At 43.3% G+C, this 24,703-nt stretch overlaps 1 protein-coding gene and 1 long non-coding RNA gene across 3 annotated transcripts in view; both read left to right on the top strand.

Moving 5' to 3' along the window:
* The first annotated feature begins 590 nt into the window (after nucleotides 1-590).
* The window catches only part of LOC133482481 (galactosylgalactosylxylosylprotein 3-beta-glucuronosyltransferase 1-like), a 32,745-nt gene continuing 8,632 nt past the window's right edge, over nucleotides 591-24,703 (top strand). The window contains exons 1-5 of one of the 2 annotated variants that reach the window (XM_061782659.1): nucleotides 591-776; nucleotides 1,213-1,346; nucleotides 12,038-12,549; nucleotides 18,417-18,713; nucleotides 20,357-20,601. In XM_061782659.1, the coding sequence (XP_061638643.1) occupies nucleotides 1,235-1,346; nucleotides 12,038-12,549; nucleotides 18,417-18,713; nucleotides 20,357-20,443 (1,008 nt within the window). In that variant the 5' untranslated portion in view covers nucleotides 591-776; nucleotides 1,213-1,234 and the 3' untranslated portion in view covers nucleotides 20,444-20,601. Of the gene's footprint in view, nucleotides 777-1,208; nucleotides 1,347-12,037; nucleotides 12,550-18,416; nucleotides 18,714-20,356; nucleotides 20,602-24,703 lie in introns of those variants that run through there. The other variant, XM_061782658.1, reaches the window with a different exon arrangement.
* Nucleotides 2,124-11,396, top strand: LOC133482482 (uncharacterized). The gene is made up of 3 exons (XR_009789805.1): nucleotides 2,124-10,944; nucleotides 11,089-11,201; nucleotides 11,380-11,396. It is a non-coding gene; the product is annotated as an uncharacterized LOC133482482 (long non-coding RNA).

Raw genomic sequence — 24,703 nt, 5'->3', positions numbered from 1 at the left:
ATATATATATATATATATATATATATATATATATATATATATATATATAGAGATATATATATATATATATATATATACATACATACACACACACACACACACACACACAAAAGGTTATACACCATGCAGCACTGGACAACGTAATAAATAATAACAGTAATAAAATACATTTTCTGATATGGCAAAATCATTCTGACTATCATTCTGAAATTACACAAAGGCATTGTAATTATTATTATTTTTTTTTTTTTTTACGTTTTTGTTGAAATGTAATTATTTTACGAGTGTTTCAGTCAGGTTTTAAGTCGCCCACAATTTAAATGTGAATTTAGAAAAAAAAAAAAAATAGTTAGGTTCATTCATCTAAGTACTTCATCATGGCATTATTTTAAAATTCCATTTACTGAGATTTATGTCAGTTTGTGGATTATATGAAGAATTACTCCTGCATGGAACTTGCCAAGTTTGAAATACATCTCTGATGGCTCAAAGTATCTTGATGGAGAACGATTAGAGAATGACTCATTTGAAAAGAAAAGGGGCTGGCCTTTACCCAAAGAGAATATAATTTTCCTTCAGCCCACATTTGTGCCTGATTGGTGGGTGGAGCCTCTTGGCTTGATTACAACCTGCCTCATTTGATATTTAGGTGCTACTCCAATGTAGAACGACAGCAAAAGTGCCTTGCTTGGCGTTTTACTTATTGCCTTGTTTGACCTCACTTACATGTTGCTACCTGTTTCGTCATTTCCAGGAGTACTTAGGGTTTGTTATTGGTATGTACTGCTGTGATTTTTTGTATCTGCTTTCTTTCTTGTATAAATTGATTGTTTCATTATTAAACATTACCATCTTTCTGCTGTGACTCTGTTTGTCTGTTTGTCTTGTCTACTTCTTCCTGCATTATTGACCTTGTTTTAGTTGTTAGACTGCCACCAACAGAAGTCTATTATTCACTTCTTCCCTCGTCATTCTATTGTCTTCAAATTTCGTCCTGTGTGAATGTGGGTGAGCTCAAGTCCTTATTATGCCGCTCCTGAGTTGTGAAATGTTAATTAAGCTGTTGTAAATGCACCTCTCATTTCCTAGCAGTAAACATTCAGGAACATTTTTAATGACTTTAGGGTGAAGTTTATTTTTTTTATTTTTGTCCATGCTAGTTTAAGCTCAAACATGGCTGATGTGTGTTTTGTTTCTCTGGACGTAAGGCAGAGCCAACTAACCAATCCTGGAGATGCCGAAGAGAAGAGATATTCTTGCCATCGTGTTGATAGGGTTACCCTGGACTCTGCTCATCACCGTTTGGCACCAAAGCGCTATCGCTCCACTCCTCGCCATCCACAAGGGTATGTATATACTGCAGCCGCACTCTACGGGCCATATCGAAGCTGAAGTGGGTGCTCGAACCTCACACCGCACTTCAAGTTCAGACATGGAGCCTGCTCATTTAGATGCCTTGACCATCGGCTTCGTTGCCGCTTGACAACACTTATCCAGTCATTGTGGATTTGTCATTTTGGAGTGCATGATGAGGCTCCGGTGCCTCCATATAATCTACATACAATTATCTACACACGTAATCCAACATAAGAACATAATATTGCAAGAATTGAGTAGTAAATTGAACAAAACGTTTTGTTGTTGTTTTTTTTAAATAATTTAGTTGTTGTTGTTTTTTTTCTTTTGGTGGATATCTTGCATTGAAAGTATCATATTCTTATAAGAAAATAGTCCATAATTTATATTTAGAATATGTTCATATATTTTCATAATATCACAACATTCTTAATATAAAACCTTGTAAGTATGCACACGTTGCAATGAAAACAAACATTTTGCCCAAAAAAATACTGTCTTGCCATAATTGCAAAGCTTTTAGGACATATATCTATATTATAAAAATTCAGCGTTTAACAACATTCTTGGACCAATACCTCCCTCAGCCGCCCACTAATAAGAGCACTGGTAGTTACAACAATCTTACTCCTTCAATAATTAAAACAGGAGCACCCCCGAAAAAAAAACTATATATATATATATATATATATATATATATATATATGTGTGTGTGTGTGTGTATATATATATATATATACATATATATATATATATATATATACACACACACAAATTATTTCGTGATTAAGATGTCAAATTACAGTTAATTATTTTTAGTGTTTGAATGATAACTGTGACTAATTTGTGACTTCTCAGAGAAGCCCAGTCTGTCATGGGTGTGTGTTCTGGTTGTTGTTTTCCCCCTGTCTCGTACACACCTGCTCCTGACAGCATTTTCCCCACCTGTGCCTTGTTTACCCTAATTACCCCATGTATTTAACCTCCTGTCTCATTCTTTCTGGTCGCCAGTTCGTTGTACCTTGTTGTCGCATTCCAGCATTTCTTGTTTCCACGTCACAGTCTCACAGTAAGACTAGACCCTGTTCTGATTATCAACCTTGCCTTTTTGTCTCACGTTTTTGGATACTGTTGCCTTTTTTGGATTGCCTGCCTCTGCCCGTATATTAAACCTCTCTTTTTGAAACTGTCCATTTGTTTTGGAGTTGTGCATTTTTGGGTCCTCTCCTCTGTTCCGTTCATGACACAGTCAGTCACCTCAAATGTGCAAATATGGGTATGAAAAGATGAAGTCAGTTTGAAATTCCTCATTCCTCTTAAAAATTATAAATCTTTGAGGGCTCACTGAAGTCCTTATTTAAAAAAAACACTTCATGATTTTTGGTTTCCAAGACAAATAGGTGATGTGGTGTAATAAACTTGTTAAGCACTGTACATATTAGTCCATAATATCCCATCTAATCAACCAACAATCCATCTATCATGTGTTTTATCCATTTGGGTTAAACCATATCCAAATTTCTCTGACTGCCATTCACCAGTAATCAATTACAGGGTTCATTTAAGCTGCATTTGGTGTCATAAATGTGTCCACCAATTAGCTTAATGGAGTCAAAACAACATGCAGTCCTAGTTATTAGTACATTATACTCATGAGCCTTCCAATCTTTCGCCCCTGAGACCACAGACCAACAGTGTGAAATGTCAAGTATGCTCCTGGGTAAACAAAGTCAAATTAGATGGACAGGAAATCAATGTGCCTCTTTGTCCTCAATTTATGATGTCAAAAAGGCATACAAAAACGGTTCATACATAAGAACCAATGCAACTACAGTGACACAAAATGTCACATTAAAATCTTATGCAATGCAGTCAGGTAACCGTGAAGTGTGAAGCAAAATATAAAATATTCACTATTATTTAACACCGACTGCTCACAGGCTTGCTTTTGTGAGCTCTTATAAAGAGGAACTGGAGGTTTTGGCAGCATACTTGCTGGCAGGCTGTCGTGAACATCTGGCCATCAGCAGATTGTGTTAATCTACGGGCCGCACAAAAACAAAAGTGTGAGCGCGTCCGAGGATGAACTTGACCAAGATTGTTTTTAGCCATGGCAAAATGAAAAAGCATGAATATACTTAATGATTCTATATCTATATGGTACTATTCTCTAATCCTATTATAATTTGACCTAACTACTGAGGTCACAATATAAATTTTTAGATTCTCCGATGTTAACATATAGTATATGTCAGGATGACAGGAAGGGGTCACAATCTTTCAAAATACAGCTCACAACAAACGTTATACATAGGCCTGTCATGATAATTACTATATATCGACTTATTGTTCGATGAATAAAAATGGACATGATAGTTTTTCCGGACTCGATAAATGGTAATTGTTGTGGTGAGCCAACAGAGTTGGATGGCTGTCTCTTTAGCCGCTAGTGGGCTCATGGAACTCTGGCGGACCGATACACTCTTGCCGGTGTTGGCTCCGTCAAATACTCCACAGCCTCACTCCATGTGCAGCATGAAGATTCCCACAACAGAGACACTTAAGGGAAAGTTAACTGTTTGTCGTGCTCCCTAGCCCGGTCGCGAGCTAAGGACCTAGAGAGTTAAGGAACTAAACAGTTGGTCCACCGAGGCGAAGTCGTAACGGCAGTGCCTCTCTGAGTTGTTCTGTGTGTTAGTCCCCAATTAACACAAACACGGGAACGTTAACTGTTTAACCTCAGTGGCACACATTATTCACTCAGTAGTTGACGACAGCATGACTTAAGAGTACGTTATGCCAGAAATCCGGCATATAATTTTTTATTTTTTTTTACAAGACTCTCCCTATGCATGTGCGTGTCACGTGACATCGCGAGCAATCACGGCAGATAGTGGTGTACATACACTGTAAAAACGTTTACCATACGGTTTGTAATTGTATTGTAATCTTATATTTCCCTCTCACTGCAACTGAGGGGGAGTTAGTTCACTTGGGTTTTTCTTCCGAGGGGGGAAGACGACGCCACTCGGTGCGGACTGCGCGAACAGTCTCACCGGCTTTCACATGTGGGGAGCGTAGCAGCCCCGAGCCTCACAATCCATTGGTAAAGAGAAGCCTGGGCAGCCCATTAGCCAGCCAGGTCGCCGCTCTGCACCAAAATGAAGCATACAACCGCAAGGAACCTTTGAAGTATAGTGCAGCTAGCAGGCTAGTGAGCTAGCTATCTACCGTCTTAATCAAAGCACAAGCAAGTGATCCACCACGCTGTTACAGTTAGGTTATGCGGGCTGGCCGTCGCTGGCTAAGCACAGTGGCGTGGTCCAAGGCAAACCCAGTCGAACCGGGCCTTTCATATCCACATGAACTTAAGTATTGTGCTTCAGCTCAGTTTTGACAAAGGGTGAGTACCGTATTTTCCCGACCATAAGGCGCACCGTATTAAAAGCCGCAGTCTCAGTTACTGGGTCTATTTCTGTATTTAACACATACATAATGCGCATCGTATTATTGGGCGCAGGCATGGTAAAACATACGCTAGCTTAAAACATACGGTAGCATGCATCCACACTACAACAATGTTTTTAAAAAGGCAGCGGGAGCAAAACTGAGTTCGGTTGTACTTTATTGAAGTATTTAACAATGTACTCACGTTATTTTTTTGATCAATCCTCATCCACAAATCCATCAAACTCCTCATCTTCTGTATTCGAAATGAACAGCTGGGCAAGTTCTCCATCAAACACGCCAGGTTCCCTCTCGTCATTGTCGGACTCAGTCTTGTTACCATGCGGCTCCTCAGAAATGATGCCGGCTTTTACGAAAGCTCGAACAACAGTGCAAGCAGACACGTTAGCCCAAGCCTCCACAATCCATTCACAAATTGTGGCATAACTTGCCCGGCGCTGCCTCTTAGTCTTAGTAAAGCTGTGTTCGCCATCTGTCATTCATCACTTCCACGCCACTCGCAACTTCACTTTGAACGCCCTGTTTACACCGATGTCCAGCGGTTGGAGTTCCTTCGTCAAGCCTGCCGGATTGAGGGCAAGTTATTGCACTCAGTCGAATGGTGTATGTAGAGACGCTTCTCCCGGCTGTTCTTTGCTCATTAATCCATTGCTCGAGTTGGTCTTCCAACTCGGGCCACCTCACCTTGTTTCCGCGGAAACTCAGCTTCGTATTCTTGACTGCTTCCTCCACTTGCGAACCATGGATTCGTTGATCTTGAATTCTCTCGCAGCTGCTCGATTCCCATGTTCCTCCGCGTAACTGATAGCTTGGTAGCGTAGGTGCCATTTCCGGGGGTCCTTAGACAAACCGATGTTGTTTTGCACAATGCACACACCTACTGGGGGCGTGCCTTTCGCGTCCTCCTTCACGCGCACCCTTCCCCTTTTACGTTCGCATGCTGTCCTCAGTCACGTCCGCCTTTCCTCTATATAAGCAGCCTGTCGGCAGGAAATGCTCCCAGTCAGTCAAGCGGAGCACTCATCGAAGTCATACAACAACATTTACAGATTTTGGAACTCGGTGCACACATAAGACGCCCCGTCCATTTTGGAGAGAATTTAAGACTTTTAAGTGCACCTTATGGTCGTGAAAATATGGTACTGCGTGTCATTTAGGCCAAATTGTTCCTGCTTTTAAAATCTGTCACTATTATCTGACAGCTTAAGTTTCTGTACATAACCGTTTTTGCAATATATTCTCCCCCTGTCCAGTAAATCACCTTTACCACCCAAAATTTTCAATATTAATGTTGATTATCAATTAAAAAGTATGAATTTGAGTATGAGTATGAGTATAATTAATCAAGTAATTTTTTTCATATGCTGGTTATAAAGTAGTTATTTATATGATAATAAACTGGTTATTCATTCATTAACGGATTATCTGTATGCAGTTTCCCCCTCTCCATTGGGGGTTGGGGGTTAAATTCCAAACCATTTTCTGCAATAAGTGAAATTTATGAAATGGAAATATCCATCCATCCATCCATCCATCAATTTTCTGAGCCGCTTCTCCTCACTCGCGTGCTGGAGCCTATTCCAGCTGTCATCGGGCAGGAGGCGGGGTACACCCTGAACTGGTTGCCAGCCAATCGCAGGGCACATACAAACAAACAACCATCCGCACTCACATTCACACCTACGGGCAATTTAGAGTCGAAATAGAAATACCCTATTTAAAAACACTCCAGGCATGTTTTGTCGCATTTACGGCACTTAACATTTTTGTTAAAAGAGATCTTTATCATTCCAGAGAGGCTTGCGGTCGGCCACCGACTCTCAGGTACACTTTACCCCCTTTGGGATTAAGCGGGGACGTGCGGTCAGGAGAAGCAGGGGAGGCAGAGCCTCACCTGCATGTGAAGAGTTAAAAAAAAAAAAATCAACCAATTGATTACATAAAATTGTTTTACCTTTCAGTTCTCTGATCTGTTCTTTATAATAATTTTCATTTTGGATCCAATATTGTCTATGAGTTTATCATTAAATTTGTTGAATTTGTGTATTTCCTGTTTAAATGTATAGGTGAGAGGGGAAAGGCCGAATGCGAGTATGGTATCTGTGGAATGATCTAGATTCTCCCATTGAAAAGACTCAAAACATTTATTCGGAATAAGACTCATCAAGAAAGACCTTCTTTGCTGGGAATACTGTAATTTTTTTTTAGATTGAGAGACATTTGAGGCTCAATGTAGAAAATTAGGACTCTTGCAGGAAAGTAACAGAGTTAAGGGTAAAAGAACTAAGCATTTTTACTTTTACCAAAAATGAGCTCAGGCTATACAGCAAATAACCCAAAATTAAAATTAAAGCTAGACTTTGAACTTAAATTTTTTTTTGTTATTCTTTTGTTGTACAGTTTGTAGTGGATAATAACCTCTTGCTAAACCTTTTGAAATAATTGATAGATTCTTTACTCAACATATAAACACATTAGTAACAAAAGTAAATTTAAAAGAAAGAAAAATAACATCAGTAGATGTCTTCGTACAGCACAGTTTACATTTTGAAAGGGAGTAGGAAGAAGTAAACTTTTGTCATGTACTGCCCTTGAGTACCGTTTTGGAGCCTGGATGGCGCGCTCTCTTTCTCTCTCTCTCCCCTCCCCTCTCTGTTTCAGCTTCTCTTCTAGCCACGCACCTGTCTCCAACTAACCCTCATCACCACCTACATTTAAGCCTGCCTGTTCCCAGAAATCCTCGCCAAAGTATTGTAGCCTCTCCTAGCGGTACCACGGCCCACTGTACTCATGTAAGCTACTCAACTCCTCGTTCCCTTGTGTCTCCTCGTTCCCAGTGTTCCTGACCCACCTCATTCCTGTCAGCCGCCTGTTCTGTCCACTGCGTGCCACCTGTCCACGCCGCCGCCTGCCAACACATACAGGACCACCTCCATAATCTTTGCTCAATAAACTGTTCATCATTTTACATCAGCCTCCGCCTGCTCTTGGGTCCAGCTACTTCCCACACGTGACAGAATACTTTGGCCACTATGGACCCAGCAACTACGGAGGCACTGAAGAACGCACTCACCCTCCAAAGCGCCCACATTGGACTACAGGACAAAATACTGCAAGAAATCACCGAACCGCTCCACTCCCTTTCGCAACAGGTCTCCCTCCTTGCAATCCATTCAACCCCCGTGTAAGAACTCCTCCCAAGCCCGCAGCCTCCGAGCCACCCCGCTTCCCGTTCAAAGAACCTCATGTCCCTCCGCCCGACCCCTACTCCGGGAACCTAGGTGCATGTAGCCAGTTTATTCTTAATTGCTCACTCCTATTAAATCTCCAACCATACAGTTATCCCACCGAATGTTCCAAAGTAGCATATGTCACTAACCTCCTCTGCGCCAAAGCAGAAAAATGGTCCACTTCATTATGGCACAACTCCTCCCCGGTCCTCCTTTCATTCGATTCCTTTTCCGCTGAACTCCGTAAGGTTTTCAATCACCCCATTCAGGGCAAAGAAGCCACTCGTCATCTCCTCACACTCACTCAGGGCGCTAAATCCGTCGTGGAATATTCCATCGACTTCCGTATCCTTGCTGGTGAATGCAGGTGGGATGACGTAGCCCTTAGGGGAATCTTTTTAAACGGTCTCTCCGAACAAATCAAAGACGAGCTTGCAGTCCGGGACGAGCCTTCCTCTCTCTAATCGCCCTCTCCATCCGTCTGGATAACAGACTGCGAGAGAGACCCCGTGAGAAAGGGCTATGCTCGTGTAAACACTCTCCCACTCTGAGCACCACACAGTCGTCTTCAGCACTTTCGTCACTCCCCGTTGCATCCGATAAATTCATTCAAATTGGTCAAACACGTTTAGATCCACGAGAACGTCAGCGTCGTGTCATCCAGCGGCTGTGCATCCACTGCGGTCAATCCGGTCACTTTATTTCCTCGTGCCCCATCCGACCAGAAAGACCAGGGTCACCGCGTCCCGAGAGCGTCGCGGTGAGCCAAACCTCCGTTCCCCCAAGCTCTCTCTCCCGCATGACCGTTCCCGCTTGCATTATCATTTCTGCTCATAACACCCCCATCCAACCACTTCCATCCTCGAAAGAAGTCACAGCCCTGGATGGCCGAGTAATTTCCCTGGTCACTCATCAAACAGTGCCCATCACACTCCTTATTTCAGGCATTCACCGCGAAAACATTTCCATTTTTGTCATTCCTTCCACTAAGACCCCCTTAGTTCTTGCTATTCCCTGGCTCAAACTCCACAACCCCGCCACCGGATGGAGACCTCATTGCCATTCCCACTGTCTGCTTTCTGCCGTTCCACCCTCAGAAGACCCACCACCCTTTGCCGCCCCAGTAGACCTCTCCCAAATTCCAGAAGAATATCAAGACCTCTCCCCAGTATTCAGCAAGGACTTGCCCATCTCTCTACCCCCCATTGCCCATATGATTGCACCATAGACCTCTTGCCAGGAGATCCACTTCCCACCAGCCGACTCTACAATCTCTCCCGTCCCGAAAAAAAGGCTATGGAGGATTACATCCGCGACTCCTTGGCTGATGGCCTTATGCGCCCCTCCTCGTCGCCGGTCGGGGCTGGATTTTTTTTCGTTGAGAAAAAAGACACCACTCTCCGCCCATGCATCGACTACTGAGGACTCAATGACATTACAATTAAAAATAAGTCACCGCTACCCCTGATTGACCCGTCATTTGAACCCCTCTGCGAAGCCCAAATCTTTACCAAATTGGACCTCCGTAACGCCTACCACCGCATCTGTATCCGAGAGGGGGACGAGTGGAAGACCGCCTTCAATACCCCTCTTGGACACTTCGAGTATCTGGTCATGCCATTCGGTTTAACCAACGCCCCTGCAGTTTTCCAAACATTAATTACTGACGTCCACCGTGACATGCTCAACCGGTTTGTGTTTGTGTACCCCGAAGAACACGGCATCCAGGTACGCCAAGTCCTCCAGCACCTCCTCGAGAACCGTCTATACGTCAAACCGGAAAAATTTGAATTCCACCAATCCTCAGTACATTTCCTCGGCGCCATCATTGCAAAAGGGCAACTACAACCGGACCCCACCAAGATCCAAGCCATCATGGATGGGCCAGTCCCATCCCCGCGACCCGCAAAGAACTGCAACGTTTCCTTGGATTCTCCAATTTCTACTGCATTTTCATCCGTAATTACAGCAAGGTCGCTATTCCCCTCAGCAGTCTCACACCACCAGCTCCCCCTTTCAGTGGACCCCAACAACCTCACAGGCATTCAATAAACTCAAATCCCTGTTCACCATTGCTCCCATTCTGCGCCACCCTGACCCTTCCCTCCAGTTCATGGTGGAGTTTGACGCCTCGGATGCCGGAGCTGGAGCAGTCCTCTTGAAGCAAGATCCCACGACCCATAAACATCACCCCTGTGCTTTTTTTCCCCGTCGCCTATCTTCAGTAGAAAGAAATTATGACGTCGGAAACCGCAAGCTGCTGGCCATTATAATGGCCCTGGAAGAATGGAGGCACTGGCTGGAGGGATCTAAACAACCATTTCTCATTTTGACTGACCACAAAAACCTCGCTTACCTCCGTACCGCTAAACATCTCATGCTGGGCACTATTCCTCAGCAGATTCAATTTCAGTCTCTCTTTCCGTCCCGGTTCCCGTAACACCAAGGCAGATGCCCGCTCTTGTATTCACTCACCTCCTTCGAGCACAGCAGAACCCAAATCCATCCTTCCGGCCTCCTGTTTCGTTGGAGCGGCCACGTGGGAGATCGAGCAGGTGGTCAAGGAGGCCCAAAAGACCCAACCTGATCCCAAGACCGGGCCTGCTGACCACCTGTTCGTCCCAGATTCAGGAAGTCTTGTAGTGGGCCCAAAACTCTAACTTAACTTGTCACCCTGGCATCACCCGTACTGCCCAGTTCATTCAACAGCACTTCTGGTGGCCCGGCCTCATCAAAGACACCCGAGAGTTCGTTCAAGCCTGCTCCATCTGCGCCCGAGGGAAGTCTTCTCACCGACCTCCAGCTGGCTTCCTGTGCCCCTTGCCAATTCCCAGCCACCCTTGGTCTCACATCGCTGTGGACTTCGTTACCGGCCTGCCCCCCTCTGAAGGTAACACTGTTATTCACACAATCATCGATCGTTTTTCCAAGTGTGTCGATTATGTGCCCCTCCCCAAACTCCCGTCCATCCTGGAAACTGCTAACCTCCTTGTCTTACATGTCTTCAAACTCCATGGTATCCCCATCGTCATAGTCTCCGATCGAGATCCCGTTTTCCTCTCGGGTCTGGAAGGAATTCTGCAAGGCGGTGGGCGCAGCATCCAGCTTATCCTCGGGGTATCACCCGCAGACCAACGGCCAGACAGAGTGAGCAAACCAAACCCTAGAATCGGCACTCCGCTGTGTGGCCGCCCACAACCCCTCCTCATGGAGTTCCTTCCTCCCATGGATTGAATACGCTCATAATTCCCTCAGCAGCTCCACTACCGGAATGTCCCCATTCATGGCTTGCTACGGTTTACAACCTCCACTGTTCGACCTACAGGAGCAGGCGGTGGCAGTCCCCTCCGTACAAGATCACCTCCAGAGAGCCCAGGCAGTTTGGAAGGACGTCCGGGCAGCGTCATCGCTCCCCGACATGGTGCGTCAATCCGTCTGGCTCTCTTCCCACGACCTTCCCCTTCAAACAGAGTCCCGTAATCTCGCTCCACGCGTCATTGGTCCTATTCCCATCACCAAAATCATTAATCCCACTTCCGTCCAGTTAAAACTGCCACAGTCCCTAAAGATTCATCCCACATTCCACGTCTCATTGCTCAAGCCTGTCTCCACCTGCGCCCTAACCTTTGCTCAATAAACTGTTCATCATTTTACATCAGCCTCCGCCTGCTCTTGGGTCCAGCTACTTCCCACACGTGACAACTTTATGTATTTATCTAACTTATCTATAATATTCTTTATGGCCAAATATTTGTGTAAAAGGAATGCTGATATAGATATATTTTTTCATGTCTGGCTGCCAATTTAATGGCTAATATGTCACTCAGTTATGTTCATAAATTTGTAAATCTGACTCTAATATTAATGCCTCACCAGCCATGAACCTCACCGCACGTCACTGGCCGTTAAAGTCACCTGAGGCAAGCGTACAAAGGGCGGCCTGAGGTTGCACTAATGCCGTGGGTGTCTTCTTAAACCTGCAGATGACGGCGTTGAGGGCAAGAGGGAGGCGGGCGGCCAAGCAGGAGACTCCAAGGAATACTGCGCCTCAGATAAGGACATTGTAGAAGTGGTGAGAACTGAGTATGTGTACACGCGGCCGCCGCCTTGGTCTGACGTCTTGCCCAGTATCCACATCATCACGCCCACCTACAGTCGACCTGTGCAAAAGGCCGAGCTGACACGGCTGGCGAACACCTTCCTCCACATTACCAACCTGCACTGGATCCTGGTGGAGGATTCTCAAAGAAGGACGTCTCTTGTGACGCGGCTCCTCAGAGAAACGGGCCTCAACTACACCCACCTAAATGTCGAGACGCCCAGTAACTATAAGCTGCAGGGGGACACTAGGGACCGTAGCGTCCCGCGGGGTACCATGCAGAGGAATCTGGCACTCCGGTGGCTGAGGGAGACCTTTAACGCTAATAGCACTCAAGCTGGAATAGTCTACTTTGCTGACGACGACAACACTTACAGCCTGGAGCTGTTTGAGGAGGTTAGTGGCCATTTCTTGTGTCTGCTTGCTTCACACAACTTTTCTTGTCATGCTCTTCTTCTCTACCTTTTATTGAGCCTGGTGAAAAGCCAGAAAAGGAAAAGCAAAATGTTCATCCTTTGATGCGTGCTGAACTGTGGTCTAGTGAGGTATTCTAAGTTCTTGCTTCAAACCTTGCATGATGGCCCTTGTTTCTTTGGTACGTATTTTTTTTTTTTAAAAAAGCTACGAATCATCATCTTTTCTGGAATAAATGAAAATGCCATTAATTCAATCCAGCCGCTCCCCCCCCAAAAAATATTTTGTTTTAAATAAGAAAAATAGCACTCTATAATATTGTACTTTATAAAAACAGTAATGATGTAGTTAAATAGAATGTAAAGAATTAAACAATGTTTGCCACATTTTTGCTTAAATTCAATGGACATTGTGCTGCTCTTTCTGGTGTTTGTGCCTTGGCCAGCTGAGGGAAGTGTAGTACAGACATCCAAATAAAAATGAAGCTGTTCAAAACTCTTTTATAAGTCGCAATAATATTTGTCATTCTTTACAGACGATAAAGAATATTTGCCTGTGAGGATTATCTTACCTGTCTCTGTGTTACTCTACAGTGCGTTAAAATAGTCATTGCCTAAAGGGTTAAAACACCGCAACCCTGATTGTATTCATTAGCCAGTCTATGACATCTTGCATTGTTTGTTAGCATTGAGCTAAACTGCCTTATCTAAAGCGAAGCTATATGGTTGTAATACATTTGTCTAAAAAAGATAGATAGTTTCACAGTAAACTTTAACTGGGAGTGACAATAAACAGCTGGAAGCCTCTATTTTGAATTGTTCAAAGAGTGATGGCTCGTGTCTCCAAAAAACCTGTAAGTTGGGACACTCAAGGCACTGCTGTAGTTATGTTTTGATGCTGGCTGAACTGAAAACTCAAATCTCAGGTGTGACATCATATATGATGGCAGTTTAGACAACACTGTTTTGCTGTACTTTTTACGCAAAATTTTAATTACTTTTCAAATTCTACAACCTCAAGGGTGTTTGAACTGAGAGGTTATGTTGCAGTTCCACGAGTACCCAATAAAGGGATAAAAGCCTTAAAAGCTGTCCTAAAGCTGCCCACTGTCCTAAGAAGTGATGGAAATTGTTGCATTGATTAGGAAGGCGAAATTCAGCAGCTCCAGAGTGTCCCTATTGACTCTATTGTGTCGCTGAATTTTCATTGTTACACTTACTTTATGGGAAACCAATGGCAGTATAGAACACTGCTCAATCAGGCTGCTTTGTAGCAAACTGTGATCCATAAAGAACACAACATTTTCACTCAGACCCAGTCATTAACAAGCAATATGTTTGGCTCCATAATCAGCACATCTACCAGCCAGCCATTTTGACATCAGCTGAATTAACCGAGTAGAGGCACTCAGGCAACATTCTTCAGGTATTGGTCCAGAGAGAGCTCGTAGCGTGCAGTGTGTCAAGTATTGACGGGGTCTGTCGTTACCTTTCCCTGGAAATCAGCCAAAGTGCTCAGTCTCCTTCAGAAGTGCTCCATCACCTCCAACAGGTCCATTTATGTGGCAGTGTAACAGCCCTGAAAGGACAGAGACGCCAGAAATAAAGAGTGGACAATAAAATCAAAGACAGACGCAAATCCGACTGCGGTGACTTTTGCTGACACCATAGAAAATATGACCCTCGTCTGCAACTTGACAACTGTGCAAACAAGGTTGAAAGGTGACTGTGTGCCGATATGTGCTTTATATTGAGGTCATCATTTTCTAATGCTGCTACCAAAATAAGCTTTTGCTTTCAATATCCAAAACAATCTGTGGATAATATTGATCAAGAAAGGGAAATTATCTCAATCCAATCGAACCTCTGAATTTAAACACAATCCGTTTCAGCACACAGCCTCACCTTTCACTTCCATTTTCTTCTCTAAACAATCAAGCCGCTCTTTCTTTCTTGCGAAAAAGCCAAAGTAAAAGCAAAACAGACACCCACAGTTAATGCTTTGACGATCTTGAGCTCAGGCATGACAACAGTTTGAATTCTGATGTGATTTTGTGTTTCTGAGCATTTTTTTTTTTTGTCAAATTCCAGTTTGCACAATCACAGGGCCAATGGACTTCAGTTTTAAGCAGCATGCAACTGTCCATTGTGTCAAATATCACAAAAAAATACATGTGTTCAAACACTGAATGGAAATACTGACTATATTGCTGTTGTTGCCTTGAGTGTCATTGATTTCTTTCTAAAGGCATACTTTTCAGTTCGTGTCTTTAATTAAAAACAAACAAAGAAACTTTGCAAGTTATTGAGCCTCCATAAAATTGTTTGTTTCCATCTCAAATTAATTATTTATATCATCATATATAATACATTTACAGTATATTTACTCTGCGGCAAAAACTATGCAATTATATAACTTGCCTCTGACATTTTTTTCATCCCTTAAGAATGCAAGACAGAACAAACACAAAATTAAAAAAGATGCTGTTTGAGTCAGTGCGACGCTCTGTGCTTGCCGCATTGAAATATATCTGCATTTGCAATGCTAAATGTGTTTATTTAATAGAATTTAAATAACTGAACGGCCGACACATCAAGGTCCTGAAATCAAAACAACTGCTGCACATTTTGATTGTTTGGACACAATCCCTTATCGCAAGAAGGCACAAATGACGCATATCAATTAATTTCTTTTATCGTCCCTGCATCCCAAAGGATTGTGCATTGAATGAATACTTGCCTTTTCTCTTCTTTTTGGGGAGAACAGATGGACTGACTTTTCTTTAACAGTCTCTTTGTCTTAGACACACAGCAACAATGAATAAGAAAATCGGACGTATTGAGCATAATAATCACATCAGTGGGAGAGCGTATATTAGTTACATAGTACTAGTTAATGTCTTTTAAAAGTCATTAGTTGTATTGCTATTGTTGTATTGCTAGCACTGAAGTATAAGTTATATGGCAATGTTACTTCCTCTGAATAAAAATGCATGAGTCTGAAGGACAAAACATACATAAATTCATTACAACTACCACAAATCATGAAGCACTTAGTTTTCAATGAAATAGCTTATTTATAATATATAAAGTGGCACAGTGGTCGACTGGTTAGAGCGTAAGCCTCACAGTTCTGAGGACCGGGGTTCAATCCCCAGCCCCGTCTGTGTGGAGTTTGCATGTTCTCCCCGTGCCTGCGTGGGTTTTCTCCGGGCACTCCGGTTTCCTCTCACATCCCAAAAACATGCATTAATTGGAGACTCTAAATTGCCCGTAGGTGTGACTGTGAGTGCGAATGGTTGTTTGTTTGTATGTGCCCTGCGATTGGCTGGCAAACAGTTCAGGGTGTACCCCGTCTCCTGCCTGATGATAGCTTGGATAGGCTCCAGCATGCCCGTGACCCTAGTGAGGAGAAGCGGTTCAGAAAATGGATGGATGGATAATATATAAAGTATAGTTTACAGTTGGCAGCCCAGTAAAAATTGACTCACAGCCCATTTTGGGAAAACCTGCTTTCACCGAATAGGGCTAAAAGCTGCTTTGTTTGGCCTAGTTATTACCACACGTAAACATTTTTGGCGTGCAGATTCTTTGTGTCATCTCTGTCTCTTCTCCGTGCACCTTGATTTTATGCACAAAAGAGGCACTGACATCATTATTTCAGCGATAGAGACTTTGATTAAATAACAATAATAACAATAATAATAAAAATATCTACCTTTTAAGGCTGTAGCTGCAGCCCTTAAAAGATACCCTCGGCACTCCCTGTTGGCAGAAATTTATAGATGCCGTAATGTTGCTCCTGACACTCACATTTCCTTCAAACTCCCCGTATCGAGTTCTCCAACTGGCACACCTGAAAACTTTCTTGTGCCCCCAACAGGCACAAAAAGGTGCGGAGATTTAATTTTCTTTGCGTTTCAGATGAAAATAAAATTAAAAAAAACATCAAGAATTTGGAGATAAAGGGGCTGCTCGGGTTATGATGGATTTTTGTTCCTACGGGGGCAAAGAAACACGAATTTGTTGCTCACTAGCAGATGGCCAAAGCAGTAGTAAAGTCATACTCCTGATAAATATCCCTCCATCCATTAGCCATACTGCTTATCCTCACTGAGGTCGTAGGCTTGCTTGAGCCAATCCCAGCTGACTCTTGGCGAGAGGCGGGCGCACTAAACCCTGAACTGGTCGCCAGCCAATTGCAGGGCACACATAGACAAACAACCATTCGCACTCACATTCGGACCTACGGGCAATTTAGAGTCTTCAATTAACCTACCATGCATGTTTTTGGGATGCGGGAGGAAACCAGAGTACCCGGAGAAAACCTACGCAGGCACGGGAGAACATGCAAACTCCACACAGGCGAGGCCGGATTTGAATCCGGGTCCTCAGAACTGTGAGGCAGATGTGCTAACCAGTCTTCCACCGTGCCGCCCCTGGTGGATATTTGAAGGAGAAAAAAAACAATAAATAATAAATACAGTAAATACGGCAGTCACTGAGTGTGCCCTTATTGTGCCAGGTGATGTCTTCTTGCGATTTTGCAAATTAGTTCAATGCATGCCGTTCGGAACGTCAAAGTGTCATTATTACAGTAAATATTGTATGAATAACATTTCTCGGTCATAAATATGGAACAGTCAAATTAAAAAAGTAAGTGCGGTAGTAATTGAGTTTCTTTTTCCACGTGACAACGCTGTAACCTCAAAATGTCACATGCTGGGTCCATCGTTAACTGAGGACCGCATGTAGTTGCGAGCAATCTACAGTTTTTAATTTGAAGCTTGGGAGGTAACATACAAACCACCTATACTCTTTCTAATACAGTTCACCAATGCATTGGGTTAGTTGCCACTTTGTCTGATTGCCTTACTTGAAAAGAGACGTTTGGGGGGGAATTGTTTTTGAACAGTCTGTGGAAGGCCTTCTGTTCAAGCAGTGTACAGAGCAAGGTCCGTTAAGACATGTTTGGATGAGTATAGAGTGGAAGAAGTGGAAAGCCCAGCTTTGGAATGAGCTACAACAGAAATAGTTTGCCTGGCGTTCTCTCTGGTCCAACATTCGAGGATTCAAGGCATTTCATTGTCATACCAACAGACATTTATGAAATACGATAACTGAGGTCCCAGAGTAGCCCAATAAGTACTGAGGCTTACACAAATTTCTCTACAAATACAAAAAGAATATAAGTAAATAATAACATCAAAAATTCCCTCAGACCCACCCCAACATCTTGTAGTTTCTTCTATTTCTGCCAGGTATTCCTGCTATTGTTCATAGATGGTACAGAAAAAAAACAGCGTGAAGCTTTAAACAAAGGTGGAGGAAAGAAATGTTCTCAGTTATAACTGCCTTCTACTAGAGACCCCGAATGGCAATGAACTTGCATTGGGGGAAAATGACATTGATCTTTTCATCTGACAGCAAATTGTGTGTTACCTCCGAAACTGGTTGGTGTCTCGCCATTTCTTTCCATATAAAATGCGACTGCGCTTGATTAAATGACAAAGTAAGAAGAATGACTGTGCTCCACCTCAAAGAATCCCCTCCACCACATGGAGAACACATCTAACGGTGTAGCTCCCTGGAAGCCACAACACATCGTTGACACTTATTCTCTTTCAATATGACCTCTGTTAATTGTCTCCATTGCCGGCCAGCTGTTGAGTAACTTGTGATGGGCCTTCATCTAACAATGTGTCAGCTGTACACAGGTCAATAGTCATCGTCTTTCACGATGAATAATAGCAGCATCTCGAAAAAGCCTCCATCAACGTGTTGAGTGTCTCACTGTCATGTCGACTTTTTCCCATGACTAATTCCTAACGTCACTCTTCTCCCTGCTAGATGAGATCAACTCAAAATGTTTCTGTGTGGCCCGTGGCCTTTGTGGGCGGCCTGCGCTACGAGCACCCCAAAGTCAATGCGGCTGGGAAGGTGTACGGCTGGAAGACGGTGTTCGACCCCCATCGGCCCTTTGCCATCGACATGGCCGGCTTCGCCATCAACCTGAGGCTCATCATCTTCAAGCCTCAGGCGTATTTCAAGCTTCGTGGGGTGAAGGGAGGCTACCAGGAGAGTAGTTTACTGCAGGAACTTGTCACACTCAACGACCTGGAACCCAAAGCAGCCAATTGCACCAAGGTAATTCAATGCATTTTTTATGGTTCGTACTATACTTTTACTGGCATTGAGCAGCTAGTGGTTAGGGAAGCCACACAACTTTGTATCAGGATTACAAAATAGAAATGGTGTGTTTAAATTAATGTGAACTACATAAGTAATACATTTATTTTCACCTTATAATCAAATTTAGGGGAAAACTAGTGGCTGAGTGACTTGAAATCTGCTTTACAGCTTCATTGTATATTGTACAATATTATAAACAGACTTACTCCCTATATATATATATATATATATATATATATATATAGAGAGAGAGAGAGAGAGAGAGAGAGAGAGAGAGAGAGAGAGAGAGAGAGAGAGAGAGAGAAGTTGAAAATCCATCTATCCATCCATTTTCTGCGCCGCTTCTCCTCACTAGGGTCGCGGGCGTGCTGGAGCCTCTGCCAGCTGTCATCGGGCAGGAGGCGGGGTACACCCTGAACTGGTTGCCAGCCAATCAGAGGGACATACAAACAAACAACCATTCACACCCACGGGCAATTTAGAGTTGTCAATTAACCTAGCATGCATGTTTTTGGGATGTGGGAGGAAACCGGAGTGCCCGGAGAAAACCCACGCAGGCACGGGAAGAACATACAAACTCCACACAGGCGGGGCCGGGGATGGAACACTCTAACCAGTCGGCCGCCGAAGTTTAAAATATCAAATTTAATTCAGCCTACCATGCAATTCTAAGAACAAACAAACAAACTATCTGCAGAGAAAATACTGTTATAAAAACCCCAAAACATTTCATCCGCAAATGCTCATAATGCTCATAAGAAAGGGTTAGTTCAGTCGCAGCATCATATTTTTTCATAACTGTATTCTGGTCCTTGGATGAGACAGATTCTGCACCCTTGCGCTTTGTGTGAGGGTGGTCTGTCATCGAATGGTTCACATGGATGTATACGAGAAACTGGAATGTATAATGCAGTGTCCATGCACCAGCCCTGCTCATATAGCCCATGGGCAGTTCGCACTCCTGTAAAGCTTTCCACAGTCAGCCGGCGGGCTTCAGCTAGCCAGCATCCATATGCCAAGCTCAAAGAGACAGAGAAAGATACTGTCAACCAGCTTGGTCTTGACCTCCCTCAGACATCCACAGGGGTAAATGAAAGGCAGGCGAATCGGGGAACAGCCAGCCAGTGAGCGAACAGGAACTGGGGGAAATAGCGATGTCAGGACACCGCGCTGATTACATATGAGGAGGACTGAGAGAAGGGGTGAATCGAGATGTGGGAAACCAAAATTGTGGGAAACCAAAATTGGCCCAAAACTCCGCACTAAAGCCAGTTAAAAATCGATGCGGTGGCCTCAGAGTCTGTCACATTTGGAAGTATGGAAGAAAAAGCAATTGTTAGTTACTGTAACACTTACTACACACTAACAGTATACTGTGGTTCTTTTTGTACGTTTTCGATTTTAGAGATTTTCGTCTGTCTATTCATAACACACTCCTGTGATGGCCCCTCTTCATTCCCATCTCCAGTAGTTACTGTCTGTTTCCCCTTCAAGTAGCACAGCAGCAGTATGGTGCCGAGCGTAGTTGAAAGACGGAGATAACTGAATGAGCGAGTGTTACTCATGTTGTTTTTCTCCATTTTTCTTTTCATCATCAGATACTTGTTTGGCACACAAGAACAGAGAAGCCCGTCCTCGTAAATGAAGGGAAAACAGGATTCACCGACCCAAATGTGGAGATTTAACCATTTCTCCCAGATCTCCTATTAAGTAAGACCATACAGTGGGCCTGAAAACTGTTTATATACTGTGTGTGTGTCTGTATGTATGTGTATATATATATATATATTCATCTACATTAATTTAACATATGTTTCATTAATCAAGCCATTTTTGTCTTCTCAACCCAGTTTTCATGTCTTGATGTCTGAATAAAAAGCCAAAACGACACAGTGAGGATTAAAAAATGTATTGTGTTTCTTGCTGATTGATTGATGTCCACACTCAGCACTGGACTGCCAAATTGTACATCTTAATTCACCGACGAGTTTTACACTGTCCTGCTTATCACTTAACCACATAAGAATGCAGTGATTCAAATTGCTCTGGAGAAACATTGCTATCGTAAAGACAATAACATCTGTTATTTTTACATTTTACACACTGTTCCTTGGCCCCATCTCATGTAAGTGAGCGACTGGACACCACCCCGCATATACTGCTGGGCCAAGAGCGAGTACGGCTTTCATTGCCATGACCACCAGGGATGGAGCTAGTGATTGAACAGGCAGCTTCTACTTGTGGGAGCAGAAATGTAGCAAACCCCATGAAGGGAATGAAAGCCTTTTCCCTCATGTAGGAAGCAGTTGATATGTGGCGCATGCACACATCACCAAACACGGATACGTAACAGTAGGGCAGAAGTGCATAATGGCTCACTTGCTTTTCAGAAATAGGCTGATAACAAAATATTTACTTGGTTGTTTCATTGCACACTTGATGGGTGGGCAGGTACTGCAGAGACTCAACCACCTGTATCGCTTTAAAGAGCGCCGCGACTCTGTGCTACTCCTGTAACGTAAACAAAACAATGCCGCGGAGCAATCGCTGTGGCAGTTGAAGCGCTTGCGTCGTTGTGTTCGCTCTGTAAACAGGGCGGGAAGATAAGATAGTAGTTTGTCGATCACTGACGTCGTAGACAGTGTACACGGGGTTTTGTTCAGCATTAGGAGCTACTAGCTAGCATTGTTGCGTGAGCGGTCACGCAAATAGTTTGACAGTTTGCCGGCTGTCGCTGTCTGAGTTAACTGTTCCGGACAGTTGGGTTTGCACAGTGTGACATTCTCATTTGTTTTTTTTTTATTTGGTTTATTTACAGCTCACCGCATTGTATTTGTCCCGCAAAAAGTCACGTTTCTTCTTTACGTCTTCTTCTTCTTCTGTGGTGGTGTGTTTCAGAGAAGTGTGAGGGAGAGTTGGAAGAAAAAATTTGTATATTTATGTAAATACATGTTTTCTCACAGTGTGACTATTGTATCTTCACGGTGTAGGCTTTTGTTTATTAATAGAGGTTAGGTTTTTTGTTTTTTTCTCGTAAGGTTTTGTCCGTGCCTCGTGGCGAGGATGGCGCCGCCTGAGACGCCAACGTCTCTGAGGCACGGCGTGCGGATTGTGCCACAGCCTAGCTTCACGGTGGAGCAAGTGCTGCTGGCTGTTGGCGAACAGGTGGGATATATGCATATCTCACATGCATCCCGCATGAATAAAGCGGTGGTCGTGTTTTTCAAGCAACAAAAACATGTAACGGAACTTATAGAGAATGGATTAATTCTAAATGACGAGTTTAACCCAGTTTCCCCGCTGGCCGTACCGTCAACACGGATCACTGTTTCGGGCGTCCCTCCGTTTATTTCGAACGAGGCGCTGGAACGGGAGCTTAAGCGGTTTGGTAAGTTTGCTAGCGGATTTCGTAATGTTGGGTTAGGTTGCAAAAATGAAAAACTGAAGCATGTTCAGTCTTTTAGACGACAGGTTTTTAGACTCTCAGACGCAGACGTTGGATGTTTCTTTCCGTGTTCGTCATGAGGAAGGAATGTATATGGTGTATGCAAGCTCGGGAAGCATCAAATGTTTTGAGTGTGGAGATGTTGGTCATAAACGGGTGGCGTGCCCGCATAACAATGCTACAGTGAGACCTGCTGTTGTTGATAGCCCCGAGGATCACGCCCAGGCAGGTCCGGTTGTGGACGCGGTCGTTGACGTTGAGGAGCGGACGGCTGAGCCGGACTCTGTTGGAGTGGGCCCTATGAGTGTGAATGCCGTCTCGACGGCGGAGGTAGCCCTTGCTGAAAGCCGTGGATCGGTGGCGGCGAAGGTAGAGGGACAACGTGCTATTATTGAGAATGATGAAAGTCAGAATGACAGGCAAATTATAGAACAGAATAGTATTGTTGATCGGATGAAAATGGCACAGGCTAGTGATGTGAGACAGCAGCTGAAGGCTGCTGACAGGGTAAACACTGATGATGATATAGTAGACCAGGTTCAGCATGGTTATGGTAGCCAGGCCATGGGGCTGGAGACTGATGGTGACTCTGATGGTGCTTCAATTGCTGACAGCGTTTCCCAGAGTAAGGATTTATACCCTTTGAAAGAATTAGATGAGTTTTTGGAGGATACATTCGGTAAAACGGTTGATGTACAAGAATATTTTCCAGATGTTAGAAAGTTTGTGAAGACTGTGAGTACCCTACAAAAGGTGGTAGGAACAGACTTGCTTGATGACAAGAAGAGATATCGCCTGAGGAAGCATGTGACTGCTGCTAGGAAAATTTTAAGTGGTAAAAGACAGAAAAAATTGAAAGTTGATTATTAAATTAGGAATCGAACTACAACACTGGGTGTTTTCTCTGCTGTTGGCTTTTGGCTGGTTATTTTTCTCTCTCTTTTATTAATATGAATTCTTTACGTGTTGCATCCTTAAATATTAACGGGGGTAGAAATGCACAGAAGAGGGCGCTAGTGTTAGAAATCCTAAAACAAAAAAGAATAGATATCGCTATGTTGCAAGAAACACACAGTGATAATTTAAATGAAACGGACTGGGGGCTATGTTGGGGTGGTCAGTACGTTCTCAGTCATGGCTCTAATCTTAGTGCGGGGGTCGGTATATTATTTAGTCCCACTCTTAGTGTTAATGTTTTAGCGATCACAGAAATAGTTGCAGGGAGGATTGTAATGGTTAAAGCAGAAATCCAAAACATTATGTTTAAATTTGTGAATGTATATGCACCAAATTGCGGGCGGGACCGTTTGAGTTTATTCAAAGTATTAAAGGAAAATTTGGACAAATGTGATAAAGGAGAATATGTTTTAGTTGGGGGGGACTGGAACTGTTAGATAGAATAGGACAGGAGCTCCATACCCAGTCATCCTGTTTCTTGTCAAAGATGACCAAGGAGTTGGATTTAGATGATGTGTGGAGGACAAAGCATCCGACCGACAGACAATATACCCGAATGAAAGTTTTTGATGGCGTGGTTACTGCAGCCCGATTAGACAGATTTTATATGTCTGTGGCTTTTAACACCAGGGCAATTAATTGTCAAATTTCCCCAGTTGGGTTTACAGATCATCATTTGGTATTATTGGAACTAACTTTGTCCCACATAGACAAGCCGAAATCATTCTGGCATTTTAATGTCAAATTTTTACATGATTTTGTTTTTTGTGAACATTTTAAATTGTTTTGGAGCAATTGGAGAGCCAAGAAAGAGTTTTTTCCCTCCTTAATTCAGTGGTGGGAGGTAGGAAAAAGTCAAGTGAAAGTGGCTCAAAGTGAGAAAATCAAGTTTATCTTTGTTTTCCGATTAGAGAATGACACATTTGAAAAGAAAAGGTGCTGGCCTTTACCCGAAGAGAATATAATTTTCCTTCTGCCCACATTCGTGCCTGATTGGTGGGTGGCTTGATTACGACCTGCCTCATTTGATATTTAGGTGCGACTCCAGTGGAAGAGAAGGCCAGCAAAATTGCCTTGCTTGCCGTTTTACTTATCGCCTTGTTTGACCTCACTTACCTGTTGTTACCGTTTTCGTCGTTTCCAGGAGTACTTAGGGTTTGTTATTGGTATGTACTTCTTTGATTTTTTTAATTTGCTTTCTTTCTTGTGGAAGTTGATTGTTTCATTGTTAAACAGTACCTTCTTTCTGCTGTGACTCTGTTTGTCTGTTTCTCTTGTTTGCTTCTTCCTGCATTATTGACCTTGTTTTAGTTGGCAGTCATGTTAAGAGACACTCTATTTTTTTAAACAACTTCTGCTACTCCACAATCTTATTCTCCATGTCTCCTGCCAACCAACAAAAGTCTATTATTCACTTCTTCCCTCGTCATTCTATTGTCTTCAAATTTCGTCTAAGTGCTTATTATGCCGCACCTGTGTTGTGAAATGCTAATTAAGGTGTTGTAAATGCACCTCTCATTTCTAGCAATAAACATTCAGGAAC

This window comes from Phyllopteryx taeniolatus, chromosome 8, assembly GCF_024500385.1.
Source record: "Phyllopteryx taeniolatus isolate TA_2022b chromosome 8, UOR_Ptae_1.2, whole genome shotgun sequence".
In the NCBI taxonomy this organism is placed as follows: domain Eukaryota; kingdom Metazoa; phylum Chordata; class Actinopteri; order Syngnathiformes; family Syngnathidae; genus Phyllopteryx; species Phyllopteryx taeniolatus.
Note: the sequence above shows the minus strand (reverse complement) of the source record. Positions and strands in the feature narration are given on the sequence as shown.